General features: G+C 32.1%; 1 protein-coding gene across 2 annotated transcripts in view; it reads left to right on the forward strand.

Annotated features, from left to right (window-relative positions):
- Bbs9 (Bardet-Biedl syndrome 9) overlaps positions 1-24,652 on the forward strand; it is a 477,419-nt gene that overhangs the window by 217,277 nt on the left and 235,490 nt on the right. Inside the window, exons 14-18 of one of the 2 annotated variants that reach the window (XM_026387599.2) lie at positions 1,565-1,669; positions 3,946-3,960; positions 8,652-8,792; positions 13,991-14,086; positions 23,884-24,056. In XM_026387599.2, the coding sequence (XP_026243384.1) occupies positions 1,565-1,669; positions 3,946-3,960; positions 8,652-8,792; positions 13,991-14,086; positions 23,884-24,056 (530 nt within the window). The remainder of the gene's footprint in view (positions 1-1,564; positions 1,670-3,945; positions 3,961-8,651; positions 8,793-13,990; positions 14,087-23,883; positions 24,057-24,652) is intronic. The other variant, XM_077796775.1, reaches the window with a different exon arrangement.

The raw sequence follows: 24,652 nt of genomic DNA on the forward strand, positions 1-24,652 counted from the left end.
AGCTTGAGGAGGCTGAGACAGGAGGATGGTGAGTTCAAAGCCAGCCTCTGCAAAAGCGAGATGCTAAGCAACTCAATGAGACCCTGTCTCTAAGTAAAATACAAAATAGGGCTAGGGATGTGGCTCAGTGGCCGAGTCCCCCTGAGTTCAATCCCCAGTACCCCAACCCCCCAAAAAAAGATATCCGTAATAATGTCTAAAACAATAGACCTTTCCTAAAAGGCAACTCTTAGTAAGGATTTCTTAGTATAGCATTATCACCAACTACTGACATCCAACCTGCCATTAGTCCTGTGAAAATGCTCTTTGAGTTTTCTGTCAAGTCTTTGTGCCCTTCCACCTCCCATATCAACTGATGGCAGCTAATGAAAACTCAATAAATATTCATTGAATGACCAAACGAATGATTGACTGAAGTAACCTTGTAGGTGAGGCCCAACCATTAGATCTCACTTTAAAATATTTTTATAATACTTTCAATTTATTTTTCTAAAACACATTCTGAACAATTTATTTTTCCAGTTAAAAATCTCTTATGGCTTTCTAACACAAGTCAGAGGCCAAGTTCATTAATGCAAAGACATGCAAAGTCTGCTAAGTTCCTACTCTTACATTCATATATAATTCCCCTCTTCCATTTACCCCTACAAACTGTGTGCTAGCGATGATAAAGTATAATTTTCCCGTAATTTTTCTTTCCCTTTTTGTGAACCCTTTTTTCTGTCTGTTTGCACGATGAGTAGTAATGTCCAATGCTGGATACCTTGTTCTGGAGTGAGTTACTACCCCTGATATTACTTGTTTGTTGGATGATCTTTACCACTCTGTGTTCTGCTTTCCTCACACATAAAAAAAGAGGAGCTATAATGTTTACCTATCTTGTAGAGTTGTTGTGAAGATTATGTGAGTTACTCCATTTAAAGTACTATGACAACATAATGGCCAAGCTATGGAATCAACCTAGGTGTCTGTCATTAGATGAATGAATAAAGAAAATGTAGTGTGTATATATAGTGAAATTTTATCAACTATAAAGAAGAATACAATTAGGTCTTTTGCAGGAAAATGGATGGAACTGAAGAGTAATTCTGAATAAAATAAGTCAGAATAAGTCAGACACAGATGTGGAAGCTAGAAGAAAAAAAACAAATAGCAAGCAAATAATGAAAAATTATGCTTTATATGTATAATAAGAATTGTAATGCATTCTGTTGTCATGTATTAAAAAATAAAATCAATTAAATAAAAAAAGAAACAAAACAGGTTAAAAAAAGAAAAAGGGTCTTCTTGAAATTAGGGAATGGAAGGGGTTTGGACAAGGGGGGTGGGAAGACTAGGGAGGTATTGGAGAGTGAAATTGATCAAATTATATATTTGTGTATACACAAATGTGCCACAATGAAACCTACTCTTCTGTATAATTAATGTTCACTAATGAAATTGATTAAAAAATAAAGGACTTATGACAATATTTGGCATATAGTGAATACTTAATAAATTTTAACTGTTATTAATAACAGTTGACCTGATTATGTAATTTACATTACTTTTATTTTATTTATAGCACCAGAGATGATTAGCACCGTATCCTTTTCTGTTTATTTGAAAAGAAGTTATACACCATCTGATTTGGAAGGAAATGCTGTTGTTTCTTATTCTAGACCTACAGGTAAACAGTGGTTCACACATTTGCAAGCCTATTTATGCCTTTAAATTGTTGGAATTATCAGTTAAATGATGATGTGTTTAAGATGGGGAGACATGTTGCAAAATATAATTTAATAAAAACCTGCTCTTTTGTACTGTTAAATGAACATTCAGGCTTTAATTACTTTTATAGGTTAAGAGGAGTTAAGTATGTTTAACTGACTTGCATATATAATGTTTGGTTCCTTTTTTCAGTTAATAGCAAATTCGATATATTTTTATTCCCACTGGAAAAATGTTATTGTAGATCAAACTTCATTTACTTGAACTAAAGAAAAGCCTAGTCTAACTTAGTTAAAACAAGAAAAGAATATTATGTATTACTCTAACATGACAGTATTCAATTTTAGACAATATTCTGGTGACTATGTAAGACTGCTTAGTATTTTATATGTTAAAATATTTAAGAACAAATATATTAAAATTTGGTCTGTATTTTTTCAAAAAATCTCTTTTAGATTTTTAAAGGTTGCCAAGTAAGTTTCAATCATTTTAAATTTCTATTTGGTTGAGTCCAACTTGATAAGTATTGTTTCTTTTTCTTTCCTATGTATTGAATTCATCCATGATAACAGTTTGACATGAGTTTGGTAGAAAATTAAACTTAGTAGTCATTACTTTTTTAAATGCATTTTTAAATGTAGTATATTTGATAATAGGGCATTTCAACAATATTAATCTTTTTAAAAGTGTTCTGTGCATACATATATATTTTAGTTTTAAAATGGCTTATTCATGTTTTTTCCCTAACCATTTATGTCCATTTGCTTACTTGGTGATTTTTTTCATATTTTTAATTTTTCTTTGTCTGAATTTTCTTGCTTAGTCATTGATAAGTCTATATGCTTTAGTATGACTTTATAACCTACATATATGCTTTAGAAATCTATTTCTTCTGCTTTGTAAAGTATTTTGCTTTAAAAATTGTTTTAAAAATTTATTTTTAGCTAGAAGTAACCACTTTAGCCATATACCATATTTTTTCAAATTTGTGGTTATAGACATATTTATATTTAATGTTTAAATAGCTTTGATGAAATTTGTTTTAAAAAGAAGGAAAAACTTCATAAAGAATTAAGGAATAATGGACCTTTTGGTTGGATATTTCTGAAAAGAACATTGAGGCTTCTCTTTTCCTCCATATAGGGGTTGAACCTAAGGCACTAATCAAGTGGTATACCACTGAGCTACATCCCCAGCCCTTTTGATTTTGAGACATTGTCTCATTAAGTTGCCCACGCTGTGCTTGAATTTGTTATTCTGTGCCATAGCCTCCTGAGTCACTGGGATTACAGGCATTTGCCACTTCACCTTGCTAAGATTTTCAATGTTATTTTCATTTTGACACATGAGATAAAGAAGCAGAAATATTTGCTTAAGATCTCCAGAACAATTTTCATTAATTGAACATTTCAATAATTGACAGCATATCACACCTTGCTACACTGTCGAATATACAGTTGGAAGTCTGCTAATGCTTTAATTTCACAAATTCTTTCATTCATTTTTTAAGGAAAACTCATGATACTGGTTGAAAATAAATTTAAAATAGATAAATGTGTCATTAAATACGGGAAGAATGTTTCAAAATACATTATAAAGTTGTAAAATCAGTCTCTGAGCTTATGGTTGCACATACCATTTGGGGCTACTATGCTTTTTTATAGATGAAATTTAAAAGATTATAAATTATTCCTGGAACAGAGCACATAGATATTAATTGGCTGAAAGTGCATTAGAAATTAAATGTTAAGAAAATTATGTAAACATAAAAGAATACCAAGCCCCTAAACCCCAAATAAACATTGCTTCATAGTAGTATCTACTAAAATTATTTCAAGCAATAGTGGTCGGAAAGATTATGTATTGGGCCTTTTAGTTGTTTTCTATCTAATATTCTTGATATCATTTACAAATTGAGTACTTTTTACATATTGAGTACTTTTTGATTAGATCAGATATCTTTACCTCTTTTTACCACATTTAACACTGGAATAACACATTCATGGACTCCTGAGTGCCAATACATTGTTGGATTACATTTATTCAAGCCAGCCTCTTCAATTATGAACACTTTGTGTTGGTTTAGAGGGCATCTACACCATATGTGAGAATATCTTGACAATTTTAACTTATATTTTAAACAGATGTTTATTAAATTTATGTTGTAACCTTACTGCAGATAATCTGTTGCATTCTTTCTCCTCTATCCCCTTTTGCATTACATCTGATGGATAGATCGAAATCCTGATGGTAAGTGAAAAGATAATTTAGAAAGAGATGAATTTCAGAGCTGAGATTTGGTTGATGAGCATTATACCATAAATGAACTGTTTTATATAGACTGCTATTTTAATTATACAGACCTCTTTAGGATAATGTGGTGATTTGATCCTGCTGTGGAGAACATAGTAGCTAGTTCCATGAAGAGTTAGATCATTACTAGTTGTTTCAAACGAGTAATGAAAAAGAACAAAGTTAAGAAAAAGAACAGAATGGCTCCTTTTGAAAAACATTAAAGGATGTAATTGTCAACTTATTGCTCAAAGTGTTCTTAGTTTTTATTTACAAGTGTACTTGATATTATTTACATGCTTTGTTATTTTTACTTAAGAAAAAAATGAAGAACAAAGGTGTTTGTCATTGAATTCTAAATTGTCTATTTTCTGCATGCCTCAACAGATCCACCTTTCTCTCTGATAAAAATGCTGGGTATACTCACTCTGTGGGCCTCTTTCTTGTCTTGTTTAGAATTTGTGGGGGACTGTCATCAAATTCTGGGCCCCTTGAACTTGCTTGGATCAAATGTTGTTACTCATTTCTGCACACCTCCCCAAATCCTTTGTTTGACTCTGCTGTAATACATGTCATAATGGGAGTTTTATTAAATTTATTTCTTATGTTTTCCTAATAGATTTTGAATTATTTGAGTGTATTGATATATTATGCAATATTAGGGTACACAGCAGGCACTAAAAATATCTCTTACTTTGATTACTTCTTTCTAGATATCTAACTTCATATGGTGGTTTATTTTTATTAAAGATACTTTTGTCAAGATAAATTTTAGATAATATTAATTGATTTGTAACAAATATAATTAAAGTACTTAACAGAATATTTATTGGCATTATTTTAGTAATGACAACAATTTGAGTCATATAACAAATATCTTGATACCTGAAGGTGTATTTATATGAGAAATAGCTTAATAGAAATAATGTTAAATTATAGTTTAATTCATAAAAATTCTTTTATTGATAATGAATATTTACATTTTAATTCTCAAGATTGTATGCAACTGATAAGATTTTGGATAAAATACTGTAAAATAGAATATTAATTTTAAGTGATTAGCTTTAAGTTGAAAAACACCAGTAATGTTTGAAATAAATTTATTCTTTTTTACTGTAAATTCAGCCTAAACTATGAGAAAAAGAATCACAATTTATGGAAATTTTAATGTTTCAATACAAAACTAGAACTGGTTTTAATAATTTCTTCTGATATATTTAAAAATGTAATTAAGCTTGAGGGAGTATATTTGAAATATTCAGCCACATGAAGTAGGCAAGAAAATAATATGTTCCCACTTGGGCTTACATGCAAGGCTTCGTATTTCAAAGACTGATCTTTATTGTCCTGATGTGTCCAGGTTATTTTGTAGATAAGCAGTTCTGCTTTTACATGTGGAAAAAGAGAAGCAAACAAGGTTTTATGTTGTCCCACAAGAGTTAGTCTCCATTATTTCTCCATTAAAGTTACATGACACGGGCAGTGTAAAACATGATTGCCGATGAAGCACAGTACGTAGCCAGACATAACAGGAAGGGATCAAGGAAGTTCTGGCTACCAGACATTGCTACTGCTTTGGGGTTCCTTGTTTTCAGTAAGAAATTACTCTAGCAGGCCCCTGGAAAGAGTTCTAAGATATTATATAGATGTAGTTATCCTACTTTAATATAGATGTATGTTCTTTTTTCTTTTTAAAACACATTTTGGCTTCCTGTTTGACACTGATACTGGACTCTTGGGTGTGCCAGGTGTAATTAGAATTCTCTTCCTGGAAAAATTGTTCTGTCAGGAGTGGTTTTGATGTGAATTTTCTCTCCGAGTGCTAAATAATTTTGTGATTAATTGCACTGTGTTAGTTGCGACTATCCGTTTCCTCTAGTAGGTTAGGGGAAGGGAAGTGTTTGAGGGAGAAGTGATTATATTTGCTTAAAAAAGCCCTACAGAAAAAAGTCAGACTGGTGAATGATGAGGCCAATATTTGAGTAAATACATGTTGAAATTTTCTTTTAGCTTACCAGAGTTGAATAGGCCAGATATAGAGACTGTTTTGCCTACTGCATAGAGGAAATACTGCAGATAATAGGCAAAGTCAGGCCCAGTTAGGCTCTTTCAGTTAAGTTGAAAGCTGTTCTATGAACAACCTTGAAAAGTCTTTAAATACATGTAATTCTTTCTTTATTACAGACAGATGTGTGCGCGCGTGTATACACACACATACACACACACGCACGCGCATACATGCCTCTACTGGTCTTTGACTTTAGTCTTTGCTATGGTTACAACCTGAAGAGTAATTGGAAGCCAAATTTATACTTTAAACTGCTCAAGAAAATGTAAACTCTAATAGAAATGTGCCTCAAATAACCCATGTTTATGTACTAGAGATTGTATTGAATTCCAGTTTGATGGGTAATATCATAAATTAGTGGCATTCTAATTTTTCTTCTAAAGGCATGGTTTCCTTAATCTGGTTTTTATAGGTTGTCATTTTCATTTTTTTCCCTAAAGGTAAAACTTTTCAAGCTGCCACCATTTAAAAAATAGCCATAATCATTTTATTTAGTATGAGTGTCATCATTTTTCAAAGTAATATTTTCCAAATGTCCTATGAAGCAGGTTTACAATTCCTGGGGAGAAAAGAAATTCTGGAGAGATTCTACAAATCTTAGCAACTACAGATCATTGCCCTAATGTGTGATATTGTCATTAAATGACCTAACTGAACTGTGAATTGAGTTCTAATGTATTTTCCTCCTTGGGTTTATTAGTGCTTATAATACATTTATTTCTGTTTTGGAAAGTGCTACAAGTTCTTGAAGATTTAGGATAATAATCTTCAGCTAAAGAGACTCAGTAGTATAAAGCTAGTGCTGTTGATCATCTTAATTTATTTTTTAACCATGAATTCAGTATGTACCTGGTCCAAGTGACATAGAGGCTATGGTGCAGTTTTAGAAGAACAATTGGAGCCAACTTTTGTTTGAGCATTTAGCTTAGAATATGATATTACAAAATGTATATAAGATAGCTTTGTGTATAGATACAATTTTCAGGAGCTGGCTGTTGTACTACTCGTTAAAATGGAAAAAAAAAGATCTCTATTTTTTGTTCTTTTCAGACCATATCTATTAATTAAAGTTGTAATTTATTTTTTTGTCGCAGAAGCATATTCAGTGGGCACATTTTCATAATTTAGGTATATATAGAATATATGGAAATTTCCTTAAAGTTGGAAAAAGTAGTGCTTTATAATTTTTTATGATTTTTTTTGTGTGTGGTGATATTGATAGTTGTGGTTTGACCAGTGTTTTAGATCATGTTACCATACTATTTGGATTCAAAACATTTCATCATTGTAAAGTATAAATACATATGCCTCTAAAAACCTCACAGAATGTCAGAAAATAATACCCTGGGATTTTCCTTGAGAGACACCAGTTATAATTTGCATCTAAGATTCCAGGAGAAGTGAATTTAACATATGTTGGTTATGAACAAAAATGAGCTAGGTAAAATTTGATGGATAATAGATTATGCTGAAGAGAATGACAAATATGCTCCACATGATCTGAAAAAGTATTTAATTGGCCTCATATATCAATATTCTTGCCATTGTTGATGATCTCTCACTATCCTGGTGAATAAGTAGTACTGAAAAGTGTATTCCCAGCCTGGGTGTAGAGTAAGCCACACAATTCCAATTGTCATTAACAAAATATATTGCTAATTCCAGCGATCCTGCTCTGGGATCATGTCTCCATACTTATAACTGCTTCTGCTTTTGCTATTTTTAAGCTGCTCACTGACTACACTGTGAAGAAATAAAGGAATTAATGTGTAAATCCATCAAGTAGAGTAGTACATCTTGAGCTTTCCACTTCTCTACATAGTATGAAGTATGCTAAGATATAGACTTGTGTATATTATTTTTTATCTTTAATCCTATTCAGTCAAAAATTCAGTTATCTATTTCAATATGAATATATTGAAAACATTTGACAATTGAGTGATAGGAAAGCTTTTCAAAATGTCACTTAAAACGATATGCAAAGTTAAATGTCTTAAAAATGTAATATGAAAGTAGTATTCTTAACACTAATGTGTAAAATGGACATGGACTTCAGTAGAATGTCAGTAGAGCAAATTATGCTTTCATATTCATCATTAATTAAAAATGGTTAATATAATTTGAAGTAAGACTACTTAAATATTTAAAATGTTTTGATAGAGAATATTTTAGATATGGTTGTATAGAGTCTTACTGATACAAAATTCAGATTTTTTTTTTTTGCTCATTTTAGGTGATAGTCTTGGATTAGAGATTGAGCTTTGAAGATTTTAAAGACTTAGTTTAGTCATTGAATATAAGTAACTATAATGATTTTTATAGTTTCCAAATATGATGATGTAAAATTATGATACTATTATTAAAGATATTATGCCTATATTTCTTTTAAGATTTTATTTTTTGCTTTGCACTTTTAAAAAATATAAATCAGGATGGTGTTCTACAGTCATCATCATTATACTAAATAAATTGGGCAGGCAACAGACTTACAAATTAAAATAAGTTACTACTCAAACTACAAATTATTCTTTGCCAAATTATTTGTCAGATCTATGAATCTTCGTGTCTTTTCTTATTTCAGGCACTCCTCGAGTTGTCCAGTGTAAATTTAGACTTCCCTTGAAATTAATCTGCTTACCAGGTCAGGCTTCAAAAACTGCAAACCACAAACTAACTATTGATACCAACCAATCTCCAGTCAGTCTTCCCAGTCTCTTCCCAGGTAGGACTTTTGAACTAACATGCCTGTAGCATCAGAAATGTTAAGAATTTTTAATGGAATTCTTCATTAGCAAGTAATGATAGGGCAATTATCTGATAAGTGTTAAATAAGAATATAAAAATGCCTCAAAGACTTTTCCCTCATTTGACTTGTTCAAAGGCGAAATGGCTTATATCAAGTTTGATTAAAATTATTATAATCATTATTTTGCTTCAGTATTCAGAAATAAAAACTTTTTAGATTAGAATTTGGGGCTTGTAATGTAAATATTCATTATTTATCTTTATTGTGGATTTTCGACATATCCTCTTTCTAAGAATATAAATATTTAATTCTTCATGTAGGCCTTTGGATATGTACCTTTTTAAAGTATATTCTTTCTTAAAACTATTTTTAGTTGTAGATGGCCACAATACCTTTATTTTATTTAATTTATTCATTTTTTATGTAGTGCTGAGGACCGAACCCAGTACCTCACACATGCCAGGCAAGCACTCTACCACTGAGTCACAATCCCCGCCAGAAAGTATATTCTTATATCCCTGAAAAGTAATCTCATATAAGTAGGTGCTCTTTGTGGTTTTCCTGTCTACAGTAGCAGGAGGGAACATATGTTCATTCAGGTCATTTTGTGGGGCTTATTTAGGGCTCCAGTGTCACAATGATCATTTGGGGTAATTTGTCAAGTTGTGACTTTTTCCAAGTCTCAGTTTTTCTGAGTAGTTTAGACAAATAGAAGCTTTGATTGGATAAAGCATCTTTAGTAATCAAGGTTTCTAATGTATCACATGCATTAACTTTCTTGGTGATGGGTGGAATTAAAGAAAAAATTCTGGGGATTAAATCACCCTTTTAAGTCCTTCATTAAAAATCAGCACTGTTGGCTATGAGATGTACCCTCATCCTTTTATTTGTGGATAGGATTTAGAATACAGAGAATATTTCCCACAAGGTTTAGAAATTTATGTAAGTCAACTTTTGTGTTATTAATTACATAAAGTGCTTTAAATTTATTTTTCATTAATTTGAAGTACTTAAAAAACTTTATATGTAACTCTTTGAGAACATCTCTAAAATCAAATATTCTTTATTAAAATTATTCTTAAGTTTGAGTCAAATGTGTGTATATATTGCTAGTAAATATTTTTTATCTCTTATTTTTCTTCTTCTGCTTCCTTTATACTTACTCAGTTAGAGATTGAATAAAAATACATACTTTTGAATAGGGAGATAATCTCTATAAGAACTATCTGCAACTGCAAGGCATGGTAACACACCTGTAATCCTAGCAGTTTGTGAGGCTGAGGCAGGAGAATTGTGAGTTCAAAGCCAGCCTCAGCAAAAGTGAGGTGCTAAGTAACTCAGTGAGACCCTGTCTCTAAATAACCTACAGAATAGGGCTGGGGATATGGCTCAGTGGCCGAGTGCTCTGAGTTCAATCCCTGGTATCAAAAAAAAAAAAAAATTATCTGCGACTTTGTGGAAAATCATGTGATCATATTAATATGGGTATATTTTTTGCTTACTTTATTTTGTTCCATTGATCTATTTGTCTATGCCCACCAACATTGCTAAATATTAATAGCATACTGTCTTGATTATTGTAATTTACAATAAGTTTTGATTTCAGGTATTATAATATTTCCAACTTTATTCTTGTTTTTTCAAAGTTACTATAGATATTCTAGCTTTTTTCATATAAATGTTAAAATCAATTTGTTAATTTAAAAATATCCTGCTGGGATTTTAATTGGGATTGGGATTGCATTGATTCCATAGACCAAATGAGAGAAAATTAACATTATAACAATATTGAACAAAATATAATTTGCTCTACTTATTCTAGTTTATTAAGATGAAAGTACAGATCTTCATCTATTTAGGGCTATTTCATTTCTCAGGGAGGGTAACTTTTTCAATGTATAGGTCTTACAAATATTTTATCATATTTATTCCAAATTATTTTATATATTTTGATGCTATTGCAAATTACATTGCTTTATTTCACTTTCAAATTTTTCTTTGTTGGTACATAGAAATACAATTAATATGGTACATGGGTTTTGTTTGATGCAACATTGTTAAGTCACTTGTTGTTAGTTTTTTGTATATTTAATTAGATTTTCTATGTAGATGATCATGTTATTGGCAAATGAAAACAGTTTAACTTTTTCCTTTCCAGTCTTGGTGGGTTGTTCTTTTTTGCCTTGGCTAGAACTTCTGGGGTGATGTTGAATAGGAACAGTGAGAGTGGACATTCAGTTTTTCATTAAGTATGCTTTGCTACAGGTATTTTGTCCTTTACTGGGATTAGGAAGTTCTCTCTTAGATTTTTAAGAATTTTATCTGAAATAGGCATTAGGTTTTTAAAGACCTTTTTTGTATCATTTGAGATATATATATATCATTGTCTTCTTTAATTAGTTAATATGATAGACTACTTTGGTTAATCTTTAAATGAATTCAACCTTTGACTTTTTGGGACTGAATGCTATGATCTTCAAACAACGTTGAAAGATACATATATATACATATATGTATATATAATGAACAATGAATATAATTGTACTATAAATAAAAATCTGGAGTCATTTTAAATATGAAAAAAAATAGTTTGTTCAAATCTTTGGCTCTTCACTTTTTTTTTTTTGGTGGGGAGGGGGTACCGGGGATTGAATTCAGGGGCACTCCACCATTGAGCCACATCCCCAGCCCTATTTTGTATTTTATTTGGAGACAGAGTCTCACTGAGTTACTTAGCACCTTGCTGTTGCTGGGGCTGGCTTTGAACTCGAGATCTTCCTGCCTCAGCCTCTAGAGCTGCTGGGATTACCTGTCATGGGCCACCACACTGGGCTTGGCTATTCACTTTTCATTTTTGCATTTCTATCAGTTTTTGTTATGTATATTTTAGAAGTCTGTCATTAGGTATGTAGAAGTTTAGAATTGTATGTTCTCTTAATTGTTATGAAGTGGTTCTCTTACTCCTTGTTAATATTTCTTGCCTGAAATTTACTTTGTATGATGTTAAGATAACTAGTGTGACAATGGCACATATAATTTTCTCTTTTAAGTTGTTTATGTATTTAAAGTAGGTTTCTATGAATGATGCATAACTGAGTTTTTAAAATCTGATATGTGCCTACTTTTGAAAATAATTTTATTTATATAATTGATAAATAAAATTGTATATATTTATAATGTGCAACATTATGTGTTTTTACATGTGAGTGGGTGTGTATACAACTATGACACTCTCTCTGGGATTTCCTGGCAGGAGTGGCTATAGGTTTCCTTAGTAGTAAATGACACCAGTGTACTCTGGATAGCAGGCCACTTGGGACCATGGTGGTTCAAATTGCATGACTATCACTGATAATATTTCTTTATTTCTAACTATATATAGGCATCTCAGGTACACCGCTATTACTAGTTTTTCTTTCTATGTTGCTGCAGATTCTTAAATTGGGCTATTGAACTCTCGGGGCTATTTTGGTTTGTGGATAGCTGTCTACATTCATTTTCTTCCTCCCTTTCTCCCTTCCTTATTTCACAGAGATGAAGGCTGCCATCTCTTACCTCATCATCTTGGGGATATCCTTTATTCCTTTTGTTGTTGTTTATTGTTCTCTTCTGTCTGCCATACAGTTTGTAAATTGGTAGTAGGATCTAGGGTTAGCAGAGGTAGGATTAATTATTTTGACCAGAGTTCTTCATTGGTGGTAGTATATACTTTCATCAGGGGGCATATAATATGTGTTTGTCTCTCTTGTGTGTGATGGTCTAGGGATTGATATTCAGTTCTGAGATCTATTCCATTAGAGGTTGAAAAATGGTATTATCTTATTTCATTCAAGCTTTCTTCAATTTTGAGCTAGAATATTTCTATATAGAGAACCATTCCCTTAACCAGTATTATTTAAAATAATGCAGTTTGAATGGAAGTGTTTGTTTTTTCTTTTTATTAGTAATTTAAAAAATATAGATGGTTTCAACTTATGGTGGTTTGACTTAATGATTTTTCAGCATTTAGGAGAAACCATACTTCAAATTTTGAATTTTCATATTTTCCTGTAGTAGCAATTTGTTTTATGGTACTCTTGCTTTTTGGGGCAGCTGTCAGCAGTAAATTCTACTCAGCCATGTAATCATGAGGGTAAACAATTGATACTCTACACTATATTATGTTGCCAGTGGTTTTTTTGGATTCAGGTTTTCATCAAATTATATGAGATAATTGTCACTTTGTTATCAAATAGATTTTGTGTTAAATGATTTTTGCCTAACTATAAACCACTATGAATGTTCTGAGCACATTTAAGGTAGGCAAAGGTAAGTTATGATGTTCAATAGGTTAGGTGTATTAAATGCATTCAAAAAATTTTTTTTAGTTGTAGATGGACACAATACCTTTATTTTATTTATTTTTATGTGATGCTAAGGATCGAACACAGTACCTCACATGTGCCAGATAAGCATTATAATGCTGAGTTAAAACCCTAACACTGAAATGCATTTTGACTTATGATATTTTCAGTTTACATTGGATTTATCGGAACATAATCCCATCATAATCTAAGGAGCATCTATATTTGAAATAAATACAGATGAATCAAATAGAGATGATTCTCTATATAGTCTGATAGTGACCATTTGTTTTTGTTTTGTTTTTAGTATCAGTACTAATACATGCCTTTAAATATGTTTGATGTTTCATTTTTATTGCATCTGTTATATTTTTGATCTTCAAATATTTTGTCTGTGGCTAATTGTAGCCTCTTTTTTTTTTAAAATTAGAGCTTTATGGTTATACACAGTAGTTGGGTTCATCCTGACAAACTCATACATGCATGGAAATTGATTTAGTGATAGCCTCTTTAAGTTGGTTCCCAAGTTCTTTTCATAGAATAGGTTCCTTGCTATCTGCTGTGGCAGTATATCTTAGGTTCTCTTGGGCATGATCTCCTTAAGATCCAGAATTAATCACTAAAATAAAAGAAATGAAATCTTCCAGCATGTTACTCTGTGTCAGAAATTTCAGCAATTGGAAGCTACTATGAAAATCAAAGTTAATATATTATCATTAATACATGGACTTTAAATATGGCTAGTGTCATAAAAATATATTCAGCTAAATTTCATATATTAAGTGTTAATTGTGCCTTCTGTTTATGTAATATGTTTTCTTTTTTCTGTAGGTTTTGCCAATCAGTCAGATGATGATCAGGTCAATGTAATGGGTTTTCGATTCTTAGGTGGCTCCCAAGTTACTCTTCTTGCTTCCAAAACCTCTCGTAAGTAAAATCATGTTTTTACTGCTTTTGTAAGTTTCTATTAAGTACAATCAATCACAAAGCATTTTCGCATCAAGATTCCTGCAAAGGGTAAGGGTAATGTTTAGATATCAAAAACTAAGAGCCATCATATTAAGAATATAGGATGTAAAAGTTATGAAGATAGGATTGTGTTTTGTTAGAGATATATGACTGGTTTGGGGGATGAGAAGGGTTTGAGAGTGGGAATTTAAAGAATTGAAATGTTTTTAAGGTAGATATATAGTAAACTAGGTTTTAGGAGTTTCCAGAAACTTGAATTGATTTTTTGATGTCTATATTCTTATGTTCCCAACTGGACACTGGTAGAGATGAAAGTGAAATGATTTTTGCTGATACTAATCTCAATAGGTAGAAAAGTAGTAATTATACAGTCAAGTTTAAGTTTCAATTGAATATACTTTATTGATTTATTCATATGAGAATAATAGTTGAAAATGGTCAATGCAAAACTGATGACTAATGTTTATAGTATACTTAAGTTACTGAACTCATATTATCATACACGTCTTCAAGAAAAAAGGGAAATATTAAAAAGTATTTACAAATTTGTATTGGGGAAAATGTGTGTGTGTGGAAATAGTTTGAACAAACCCTAATTTCTTTACTTCCTACTTTAGGCATTTTCAGTTGTAATTGTTTATTTTATAATAAGCAGAGTAAAATAAGGGTTATCTCTTTTATGCAAAAGAAAGTTGTTAGCAGGAGGAACATTATGAAACAAACTGTATCTCTGTGCCTAATATCATAATAGCTTTTGGAATTTGTAAATTTGGTGACTATTAAAATGAACTTGAGTACAACTGAATATTATAGAGTAAGTCACAGAAGTCAAAAACAACTCTGGGAAGAATGATTTAGTAGTTTTCATGGCCTTTGTGATCTGTCACAATTATTTAATTTTAAAATTATTTTATTGTGGTAAGAATACTTAATATGAGGTCTATCCTCTTAATGTATCTTAATTTTTTTTAAAAAAATTAACTCCTTTCTACTTTGTCATAATATTTATCCCCAAGAAAGCAATGAAATATTTTTTCCCAACAAGTGTTGGTATTTTTTATTTCCCAACAAGTATTAAGAGGATATACATCATTATAGTGTATAAAACAATATTGTTGATTATAGGTACATGTTACTCTTTTGCTTTAGTTAACTTTTATCATTAGATGACATAATCATTTTGGTGATTATAATTATTCTTTTAAAGTTAAACTAAAAAATTTGTTGCCCATAGTTTTTGGGAAGTTGCATATATCTGTCTCACTTCAGTTGATGGTGCTTTGTAAAAAAATGTAATTGTCCCAATCTGTAATTGGAACCATTTAAAAAAGGCAAAAATTATTGTTTGTGCAAATGAGGGTATTTATAGATAAAGCAGCTCTTAGAGTATTGGTGTTTACCACAATTAACTTCTTCTTATTAAAATTTTACCAAATAGCCATATAAAACTGATTTATTCACTTGATTTGAGCACATTGCAGTTCCTTGCCATAGCCATAGAGTAGTTTGACAGACTAAATAATGAAACAGAACAGGACTTTTTAAACAAGGACCCAGATAAACTGCACAAATAGAAGCCTGAAGAGAATACCCTATAATTTACTATTGGTCTTTTGTCTTCAGTGTCATAGGTTTCTACTCAGAGGATTTTGTGACAAAGGAGATAAGCATGAAATCTATAGATTTCTGGGATTGAGGCAGATATTCATGCTTCTTTCTACTTTTTTCAGAATATTTATCCCCAGGAAAGCAATGAAATATATTTTTTCCCAACAAGTGTTGGTATTTTTCTTTTCTGTGAAAAGCATGTAGTGTTAATTCTAGTATAGAACTCTGGATTGACAGAAAAATCACAAAAGTTGAAGTAGTAAGGCTTACAAAACAAGTGAACTATGACAAAGGTAGTGTTCAGAGAATGGATTGGTTGTTGATGCCAAAAGTTCAGACAGACTGCAGATTCTTAAAATTATAAGGTCATCAGACAAAGATATAACCTTGGGGGAGTGGATTGCTAAACTAGAGAGGAGGCTTTGGAGACAAAGAGATGGAATCTCACAGTAGTGGATATTGAAAAGACCTATTTGATGTTTACTCCAATGAATGAAAAAAAGAAATACACCCAGACAAATCATTTTGAAATTTTAGAGTACTCAGATTAGAAAGGAAAAAACAAGCTACTCGACAGAAATAAAGAAAGCATTTAACTTTTCATCAAAATTGTTGGTTGCTATAGGAAAATGAGGACAATTTCTCCAAGATTGAAGGAAAATACTTTTCAGCTTAGAATTCTGCATCCTGTTAAATTGGTAATCAAACAACAATGCTGAATAAACACATAATCTCAGTGTCACAAATTAGGGCTGAACAAATACACATAACAAATTTGTATAACTTCAGATAGGCATTTGAAAAATGGAAAAGATAACTAATACATTGGACTTTTCTATATCCTAGAAGATTTTAACATGCTAGAGAGAGTAGATGAATCAAATAAGATCAAGTTTTAAAATAACTTCCTTATCCATTTTAATTATTTTGCTTTCAGATACAATAGTAGTTGTACATGGGGAAAAGGATTGGGCCTTCAAAAAGCCTTTCTTTTTATTTTATTTACTTTTTAATTTTTATTATTAGTTGTTCAAAACATTACATAGTTCTTGACATATCATATTTCATATAAATTTGATTCAAGTGGGTTATGAACTCCCATTTTTATCCCATATACAGATTGCAGAATCACATCGGTTACACATCCACATTTTTACACATTGCCATACTAGTGTCTGTTGTGTTCTGTTGCCTTTCCTATCCTCTACTATCCCCCTCCCCTCCCCTCCCCTCCCCTCCCCTCCCATCTTCTCTCTCCTCCCCATCTACTGTAATTCATTTCTCCCCCTTGTTTTTTTTCCTTTTCCTCTCAATTCCTCTTATATGTAATTTTGTAAAACAATGAGGGTCTCCTTCCATTTCCATGCAATTTCCCTTCTCTCTCCCTTTCCCTCCCACCTCTCATCCCTGTTTAATGTTAATCTTCTTCTCATGCTCTTCCTCCCTGCTCTGTTCTTAGTTGCTCTCCTTATATCAAAGAAGACATTTGGCATTTGTTTTTTAGGGATTGGCTAGCTTCACTTAGCATAATCTGCTCTAATGCCATCCATTTCCCTGCAAATTCCATGATTTTGTCATTTTTTAGTGCAGAGTAATTTATCCATTGTGTATAAATGCCACATTTTTTTTTATCCATTCATCTATTGAAGGGCATCTAGGTTGGTTCCACAGTCTAGCTATTGTGAATTGTGCTGCTATGAACATCGATGTAGCAGTATCCCTATAGTACGCTCTTTTAAGGTCTTTAGGGAATAGTCCGAGAAGGGGAATAGCTGGGTCAAATGGTGATTCCATTTCCAGCTTTTCAGGAAATCTCCATACTGCTTTCCAAATTGGCTGCACCAATTTGCAGTCCCACCAGCAATGTACAAGTGTACCCTTTTCCCGAAATCTACAGAACCCTAAAGAGAGAAATTGAAGAAGATCTTAGAAGATGGAAAAATATACCCACCCTGTTCATGGATAGGCAGAACTAATATCATCAAAATGGCGATATTACCAAAAGTTCTCTATAGGTTTAACGCAATGCCAATCAAAATCCCAACAGCATTTCTTGTAGAAATAGATAAAGCAATCGTGAAATTCATATGGAAAAATAAAAGACCCAGAATAGCAAAAGCAATTCTAAGCAGAAAGTGTGAATCAGGCGGTATAGTGATACCAGACTTCAAACTATACTACAGAGCAATAGTAACAAAAACAGCATGGTACTGGTACCAAAACAGGTGGGTGGACCAATGGTACAGAATAGAGGACATAGAGACCAATCCACAAAATTACAACTATCTTATATTTGATAAAGGGGCTAAAATCATGCAATGGAGGAAGGATAGCATCTTCAACAAATGGTGCTGGGAAAACTGGAAATCCATATGCAACAAAATGAAGCTGAACCCACAAAAGTTAACTCAAAATTGATCAAGGAGCTTGATATCAAATCAGAGACATGGCGCCTGATAGAAGAAAAAGTTGGCTACGATCTACATACTGTGGGGTCGGACTCCAAATTCCTTAATAGGATACCCATAGCACAAGAGTTAAAAACAAGAATCAACAAATGGGACTTACTCAAACTAAAAAATTTTTTCTCAGCAAGAGAAACAATAAGAGAGGTAAACAGGGAGCCTACATCCTGGGAACAAATTTTTACTCCTCACACTTCAGATAGAGCCCTAATATCCAGAGTATACAACGAACTCAAAATATTAAACAATAAGAAAACAAATAACCCAATCAACAAATGGGCCAAGGACCTGAACAGACACGTCTCAGAGGAGGATATACAATCAATCAATAAGTACATGAAAAAATGCTCACCATCTCTAGCAGTCATAGAAATGCAAATCAAAACCACCCTAAGATACCATCTCACTCCAGTAAGATTGGCAGCCATTATGAAGTCAAACAACAAGAAGCCTTTCTTTTTATATCTGTCAAAAGAAAGTGTAGTGATCTTGGACTGTGTTCATAAAATATCTTCAGAACAAGGGATGTGAGAGTCTTGTTTTACTTCATCTTGGTAGTCCATACCTTTGTTCTTTTGTCATTCAGCAGACATATGAGATATAAAGACAGTTGTAGCTCTTGTGTAGTTACTGGAGTAGTATTGGGAGAGACAAACAGGTAAAGAGAATCACTAATAGAATGTCTGATGTGCTTAGGGAAGCATTCGCTAAGTGCTATTAGATTCCAAAAGAATGAGACTCCACAGGAGATTTTTATCAGTAAAGAGTCTTTAGGATTGAGATGGACATTCAGGTGGAGGGCATTCCAGGAAGAGGGAAAGGTATCTTCACATGTTTAGTAAAGCATGAGGTTTTTAGAGATCAGTGAATTGTCTTGAGTGTCTGAAACATCATATTGTAGGGGCTCTGAGACAGTCCTTTAATGAAGCCAAGAAATTTAGGGACAATTAATGATTGTAATGATCAAATCTAAAGCTGTTTGATGCTTAAGTCATACCTCTATGAGCAGTTTAAATAATGAAGTGATTCATTAATACACTACTATTAATATTTTTTAAGGAATTATCAAGGGACATCATGATTATTCTATAAATGCAACTTTTAAAAAGTCTTCTAAATGTAAGTGTAGATAAACTTCCCCAGGGTCTAATAATATCAAAGCGGATGTATATTTAGACTATTATATCTACTGAAAATGTTCATATTATTTCTTTCAACTTAGGATCTAAAAAGCATTCATGTATTTTTTTTATCTTACATTTATAATTTCCAAATACCACAAATTATATAGATGTATTGTTTATGTTATGAATACAAACATTATTTATATTGATGTTTTTCAGATGTTCTAGCATGATATTGATATGATGCATTTTTGTGCCATGTTTAAATAAAAACATTTTTTTTTTCACTTGTTGAGTAGAGTGACAATTGACTGGGTTCTGATTATCCAAATTTCTTTTATTTGGAAACTGAAATGGTTATTTCCACTGAACTGCCATTACAAGATGCAAAGAAAAAGAGATAAACAAATTGAGTGTTCACTTTGACAGCCTTTTTGATTACTAGTATTTTTAAAATGCTTCTCTCTTTAAGCTATTTATAAGTAGAATTTTTTATTTCTTCTTTCCATGAACTATATAATCTGGAAAGACTCCAAGGACAATATTAATCATATTAGAATGCTAACCCTAAGAAAATGTTAATAATCAAAATAATGCTTTATAAATTTTGACACATTGTTTCTTGTTAATTCTTCATAATCTGAAAAAAAGTTGAGAATATTTTTCATCTTTCAGAATACCAAGTCTAATTTTTCATTTTTAGTTTTCTTTTTCCCCCTGAATGTTTATTGGAAAAAGAAGTTCAAAATTTAAAACTATAGAATGCATCATACATATTCAAATGTTTATTATGATACTGACATTTCTATTATTTAGTGACAATAATACTAGATGAGAGTAGAGTATCTATCAGATAGCTAGAATTTTATGTATATTTTGGTTTTTCATTGCATTTTAGATTTTTAATTTGTTTTACTCTATACTTTTGGTATTAGATGGGTTTTTTTGAACTTTTATTTTTTTTAATTTGGTAAGTTACATTTTAATTTCTAATTCTTTTATTTTTTATTTTTATTTTTTTAATTTTTTTTATTGGTTGTTCACAACATTACAAAGCTCTTGACATATCATATTTCATACATTAGATTGAAGTGGGTTATGAACTCCCAATTTTTACCCCAAATGCAGATTGCAGAATCACGTCGGTTACACATCCACAATTTTACATAATGCCCTATTAGTAACTGTTGTATTCTGCTCAGATAGTTTTAATATTTTAGCCAATATTTTTGAGCACTAATTTTGTTCTAAATATTAATAGTACAAAGACTAATTGCATTTGTATAGGTCTTTGCCATACAGTGTTATATTTAATCTCCCTAACAACCTTATGAAGGGTTTTATTTTCCCTTTTATGTAAATGAAGAAATTGAAGATTGGATAATCTATTTTAACTAAAGTTATAGTTTTAAAATTTTATTTTTTCTTAGAAAATAAGACCTGAGAAACTAGAGGTTTCCTTCCTAGCAAGATTGCCTTTAATTGTTCCATATGGTACTACCATCTGTTACCTGGACCATGGTTAGAACGTTATAATTATAAATTCTTTCTTATCCCTTTCCAATTCATTTTCTACTTGGCAGCTCTGATAATAAAAACAAACAAAGAAACAAGTGCAAATCACAATGCTACCCTCTACCTAAAAATTCTTGTGTTTATAATAATACACAAACTCTTTACCAAGCATTGCAGATCTCCCTGTGTGTTATGAGTCTGACATTCTGTCAGTTTCTAGTATGGATTTTTTTTCTGGCCTGAGGTCTTTGTCTTTGTCATTCCCTCTACCTTAAGGTCTAAGCTTTATGCACAAAATGATTAGTAATGTGGATTCTACACTCGATATTTTAGATCTTAGCTCTGGCTTACAGTTTATCTGTATGACTTTGGAAAGATTATTTAATTATCCATAAAACACCAGTAAATGTTTTTAAACCCATAAGATGGTAATAAAATAATATGATAATATTATATATGAATCAAATGAGCTGAACTCTCAAAAAAGCATGTGATACTTTCCTCGTAAATTGTAAGTGCTAGATAAACTTTAGCTCTGAGTATTACTTTCATTAGTATTACTACTGATGTTGCCCTCTCAGTGTGGTCGTCTATGATCATAGTATCTCAAGAAAACTCCCATTGGTCTTATCACAGCATCCTTTTTTATCTGAACCATAGTCCTTTCAAAACCTCTGTTTTGTTTTTGTTTCCTGTCTTTCTCACTAGGATGAGGACCAGGATCATGTGTGTATTGTTTACTATTGTCTCCCCATCATTTATCTTTCAATGGTATATATTAAATGAATGAATAGATGTAGTGTTACCTTGGATCTATTGCATCTATAAATAAGGGTAGTCTTTAGTTACTTCTTGTTCATAAAGTGAATTTCATTTTTTTGATTTTTCTCTTTCTTTTGAACCAATTTCACATGACATTTCTGTTCCTTTATCTTTTAAATAGGGGAATTCTTTGCCCAATATTGGGAATTGAGATGTCTCTCTCAGAGAGATTATAGGTCCCTATTCAGATAATTCAAGTCTTTGTAAAAGTAGAAGGGAGAAGTTAAGATTTGTCCACTTTTCACTTCTCAAATTAGAGAATTTGTTGTCTACTATAGTCTACCAGGAGTAAGGGAGGAGCTCTACTTATAGGTAGCTAAGACAGTTTGCCTCTCTGGGGGAAGAATTGGATTCACTACTGCCTTTGTTGGCCAGCCCACAGCATTCGTGCTTTCCCATGCCCAGTGTAAGCTGTGAATGAGGACTAAACCCAGCACCTCCAATGAGGCATCAGGGTAGGTGCTAATTGGGGTCATCCTTCTCCCTGAACAACTTAGCCCCTGGCCACCTAGGCTCGAAAGTACTACTGGTGTTTTGCTGAAAAACCTATCCATATATTCCCCAGTGGTAAGTTGTGATCTATTTTTACACTTTCTTTTTGTTGATAGGTTTTCCTGGACGTACTTGAACATGACTTGTTTCCAGATCTTGGAATACCTTCATGGTGATTTAACGGAAGCTGGTAGTCTATCTAATTCCAGTCATACTGATAATCTATCTTCTGGAGGAAGTCCTGGCCTCATAGTGGCATAGTCATTCTTAATGGGTGATGGCAGAAGCAGTGTTCATTCTTCTGTCATCATACCATCTTTCTTAGACCCCGCTGAGCACTTTGAGGGCAGAGGCTTTTGCTTTATTCTTGATTTTATCCCCAGTGTCTTAAAGAGAGTTACATAAATGAATGAAAGCATGGAATAAATACCAGTATGGGTTTAATATGTTGGACCTGAAGATTAGTTTGAATAAAGTAGATTTAGAGGATTCTAAAACTATACTTTATCATCATCATCATCATTCTTCTTTGTCCCTCTTTACCCCTACTTCCCCACAACTGTGCTTCCTCTAAAGCATTAAACCTTCAGTGACATTTACAAAGAAATGTAAAAACTATTATCTCTGATTTTGGGGTGTCAGGAGTATAGGGGGAGCTCTGAGAGAAATGGTATGACAGCAAAAGAGAATACCAGGGTTTTGCATGTTCTATGGTAGGTAGGTATGCCTACCCCATGAATTCTATTCTATATATAGCTGAAAAGGAGAATGAGGAAAAGAGTGCTTGAGACAGAGCCTAGTGCATATTAGCTTCTATGGTAGAGAAGTCAAGGATTTTTAAGGATAGATGAAATTAAAGCTAGGTTCTTCCTGAGGAATAGGTAGGATTTGGACAGGTAGGGAAGGATACATATTATGAATTCCAGCTCTGACATTTAATTTGCTTTGTGATCCTTGACAGGTCACCAAAATTCTCTGTGCTTTGTTTTTCTTTTTATAGAAGGGGGCTATTGCAATAAAAATGCTTGAAATAGTTGGTGCCCAGCAAATAACAGTTGCTTTTATTATATATGTTATTGCCACAACTGCCTTCATCATTGTTGGTGGAGGCATCACCATCAACATCATCATTACCACTGTCATTGTCACAGACAATACAAGGAATCTAGTTCTCTTAGAACTGAGGTTTCAAGGAAAAGAGGGAAACAAAATTTATGTTCAGATAGAGTCTTACTATAAAATCTCTCTTCAAATTAAAAACTATGAAAAAAAGAAGAAAACGTTGAATAGAAATTTTTATTTCCCATCAATTTTCCGAAACAAAGTAATAATGCCAGATTTTCTGAAACAAAGTAATAATACCAGCTCATATTTTTGCAATGGTTGTTTTCTTACTTTTTAAGAAAAAGTAGTTTTTCAAAAGTCAAAATTTGGGTGATTTTATTGTACTTTTTATTAGGTAAATGGTAAAGGGGAACCATCTACCTTTGCATTTACATTTGAAATTGTTAAATTACTGATGCAGAAAACAGCAACAGTAAAAGTATGTTTTAAATGAAGTTAACTGAAATCGTATATATTACAAAAAGAATTTGTTTTTTCCTTTTAGTTTTAGTATTTGTGTCAAGGTTAGTTAGTGATAGTTGACTTAGTTTTAGCTAGTAAATATGTTAATCAGCATTTTTATTTCTTCTTTTATTTATGTTTATTTATTATTTTTCTTTTTTAGAACGATATCGTATTCAGAGTGAACAATTTGAAGATCTTTGGCTCATAACAAATGAACTTATTCTCCGCCTTCAGAAATATTTTGAAAAACAGGGAATCAAAGATTTTGCATCTTCTTTTTCCGGATCCATACCCCTTCAAGAATATTTCGAGTTGATTGATCATCATTTTGAGGTGTGTATGATTATAACCCACATCATCTATAATCCCTAAATACGTGAAAGAACTGCTATAGAGTGAGAATTCTAGCATAGATGCTAGTAGGCTACATGCACTGAGTTATTCCTATGCTGATGGTGGGTTTCGAAAATTCATTCCTGCCCTCTTGCCTGGTTTGTGATCAGTTGCAGACATTTACAGAGTGGCTGCCTGGAGCTAAGCACGTGGTCTGGCCTTGAAACAGAGCTGATTTAATTCTACCACATGGGGACTTAACCCTTGACCCCAATAACCTAGTGTTAAAACTGTTCAAGCTTATGGGCATCCATTTGGCTAACTAATTCTAGCAGGCCATAAATGAGGTGTGATTATAAAGTAAAGTGATTTTTTTTCTTTTCCTTTTTTTAACAAGCACAGTAGAGTTTCTGCATCTGAATGAAGGTTAACTACTTAAAATATTCTCTGGTACCTGGCATAATTGATGTGTAGTAAATGATGAATGATTAAATGTCTAAATAAATGAGATTTGACATTGCTATTTGGTGTTGAATCTTCATCTGTTGAAGATTAATTTGGTGAGACATGTTTTGTGAATGGGTTGGACAATGACC

The sequence above is a fragment of the Urocitellus parryii genome, chromosome 3 (genome assembly GCF_045843805.1).
Source record: "Urocitellus parryii isolate mUroPar1 chromosome 3, mUroPar1.hap1, whole genome shotgun sequence".
Lineage (NCBI taxonomy): Eukaryota > Metazoa > Chordata > Mammalia > Rodentia > Sciuridae > Urocitellus > Urocitellus parryii.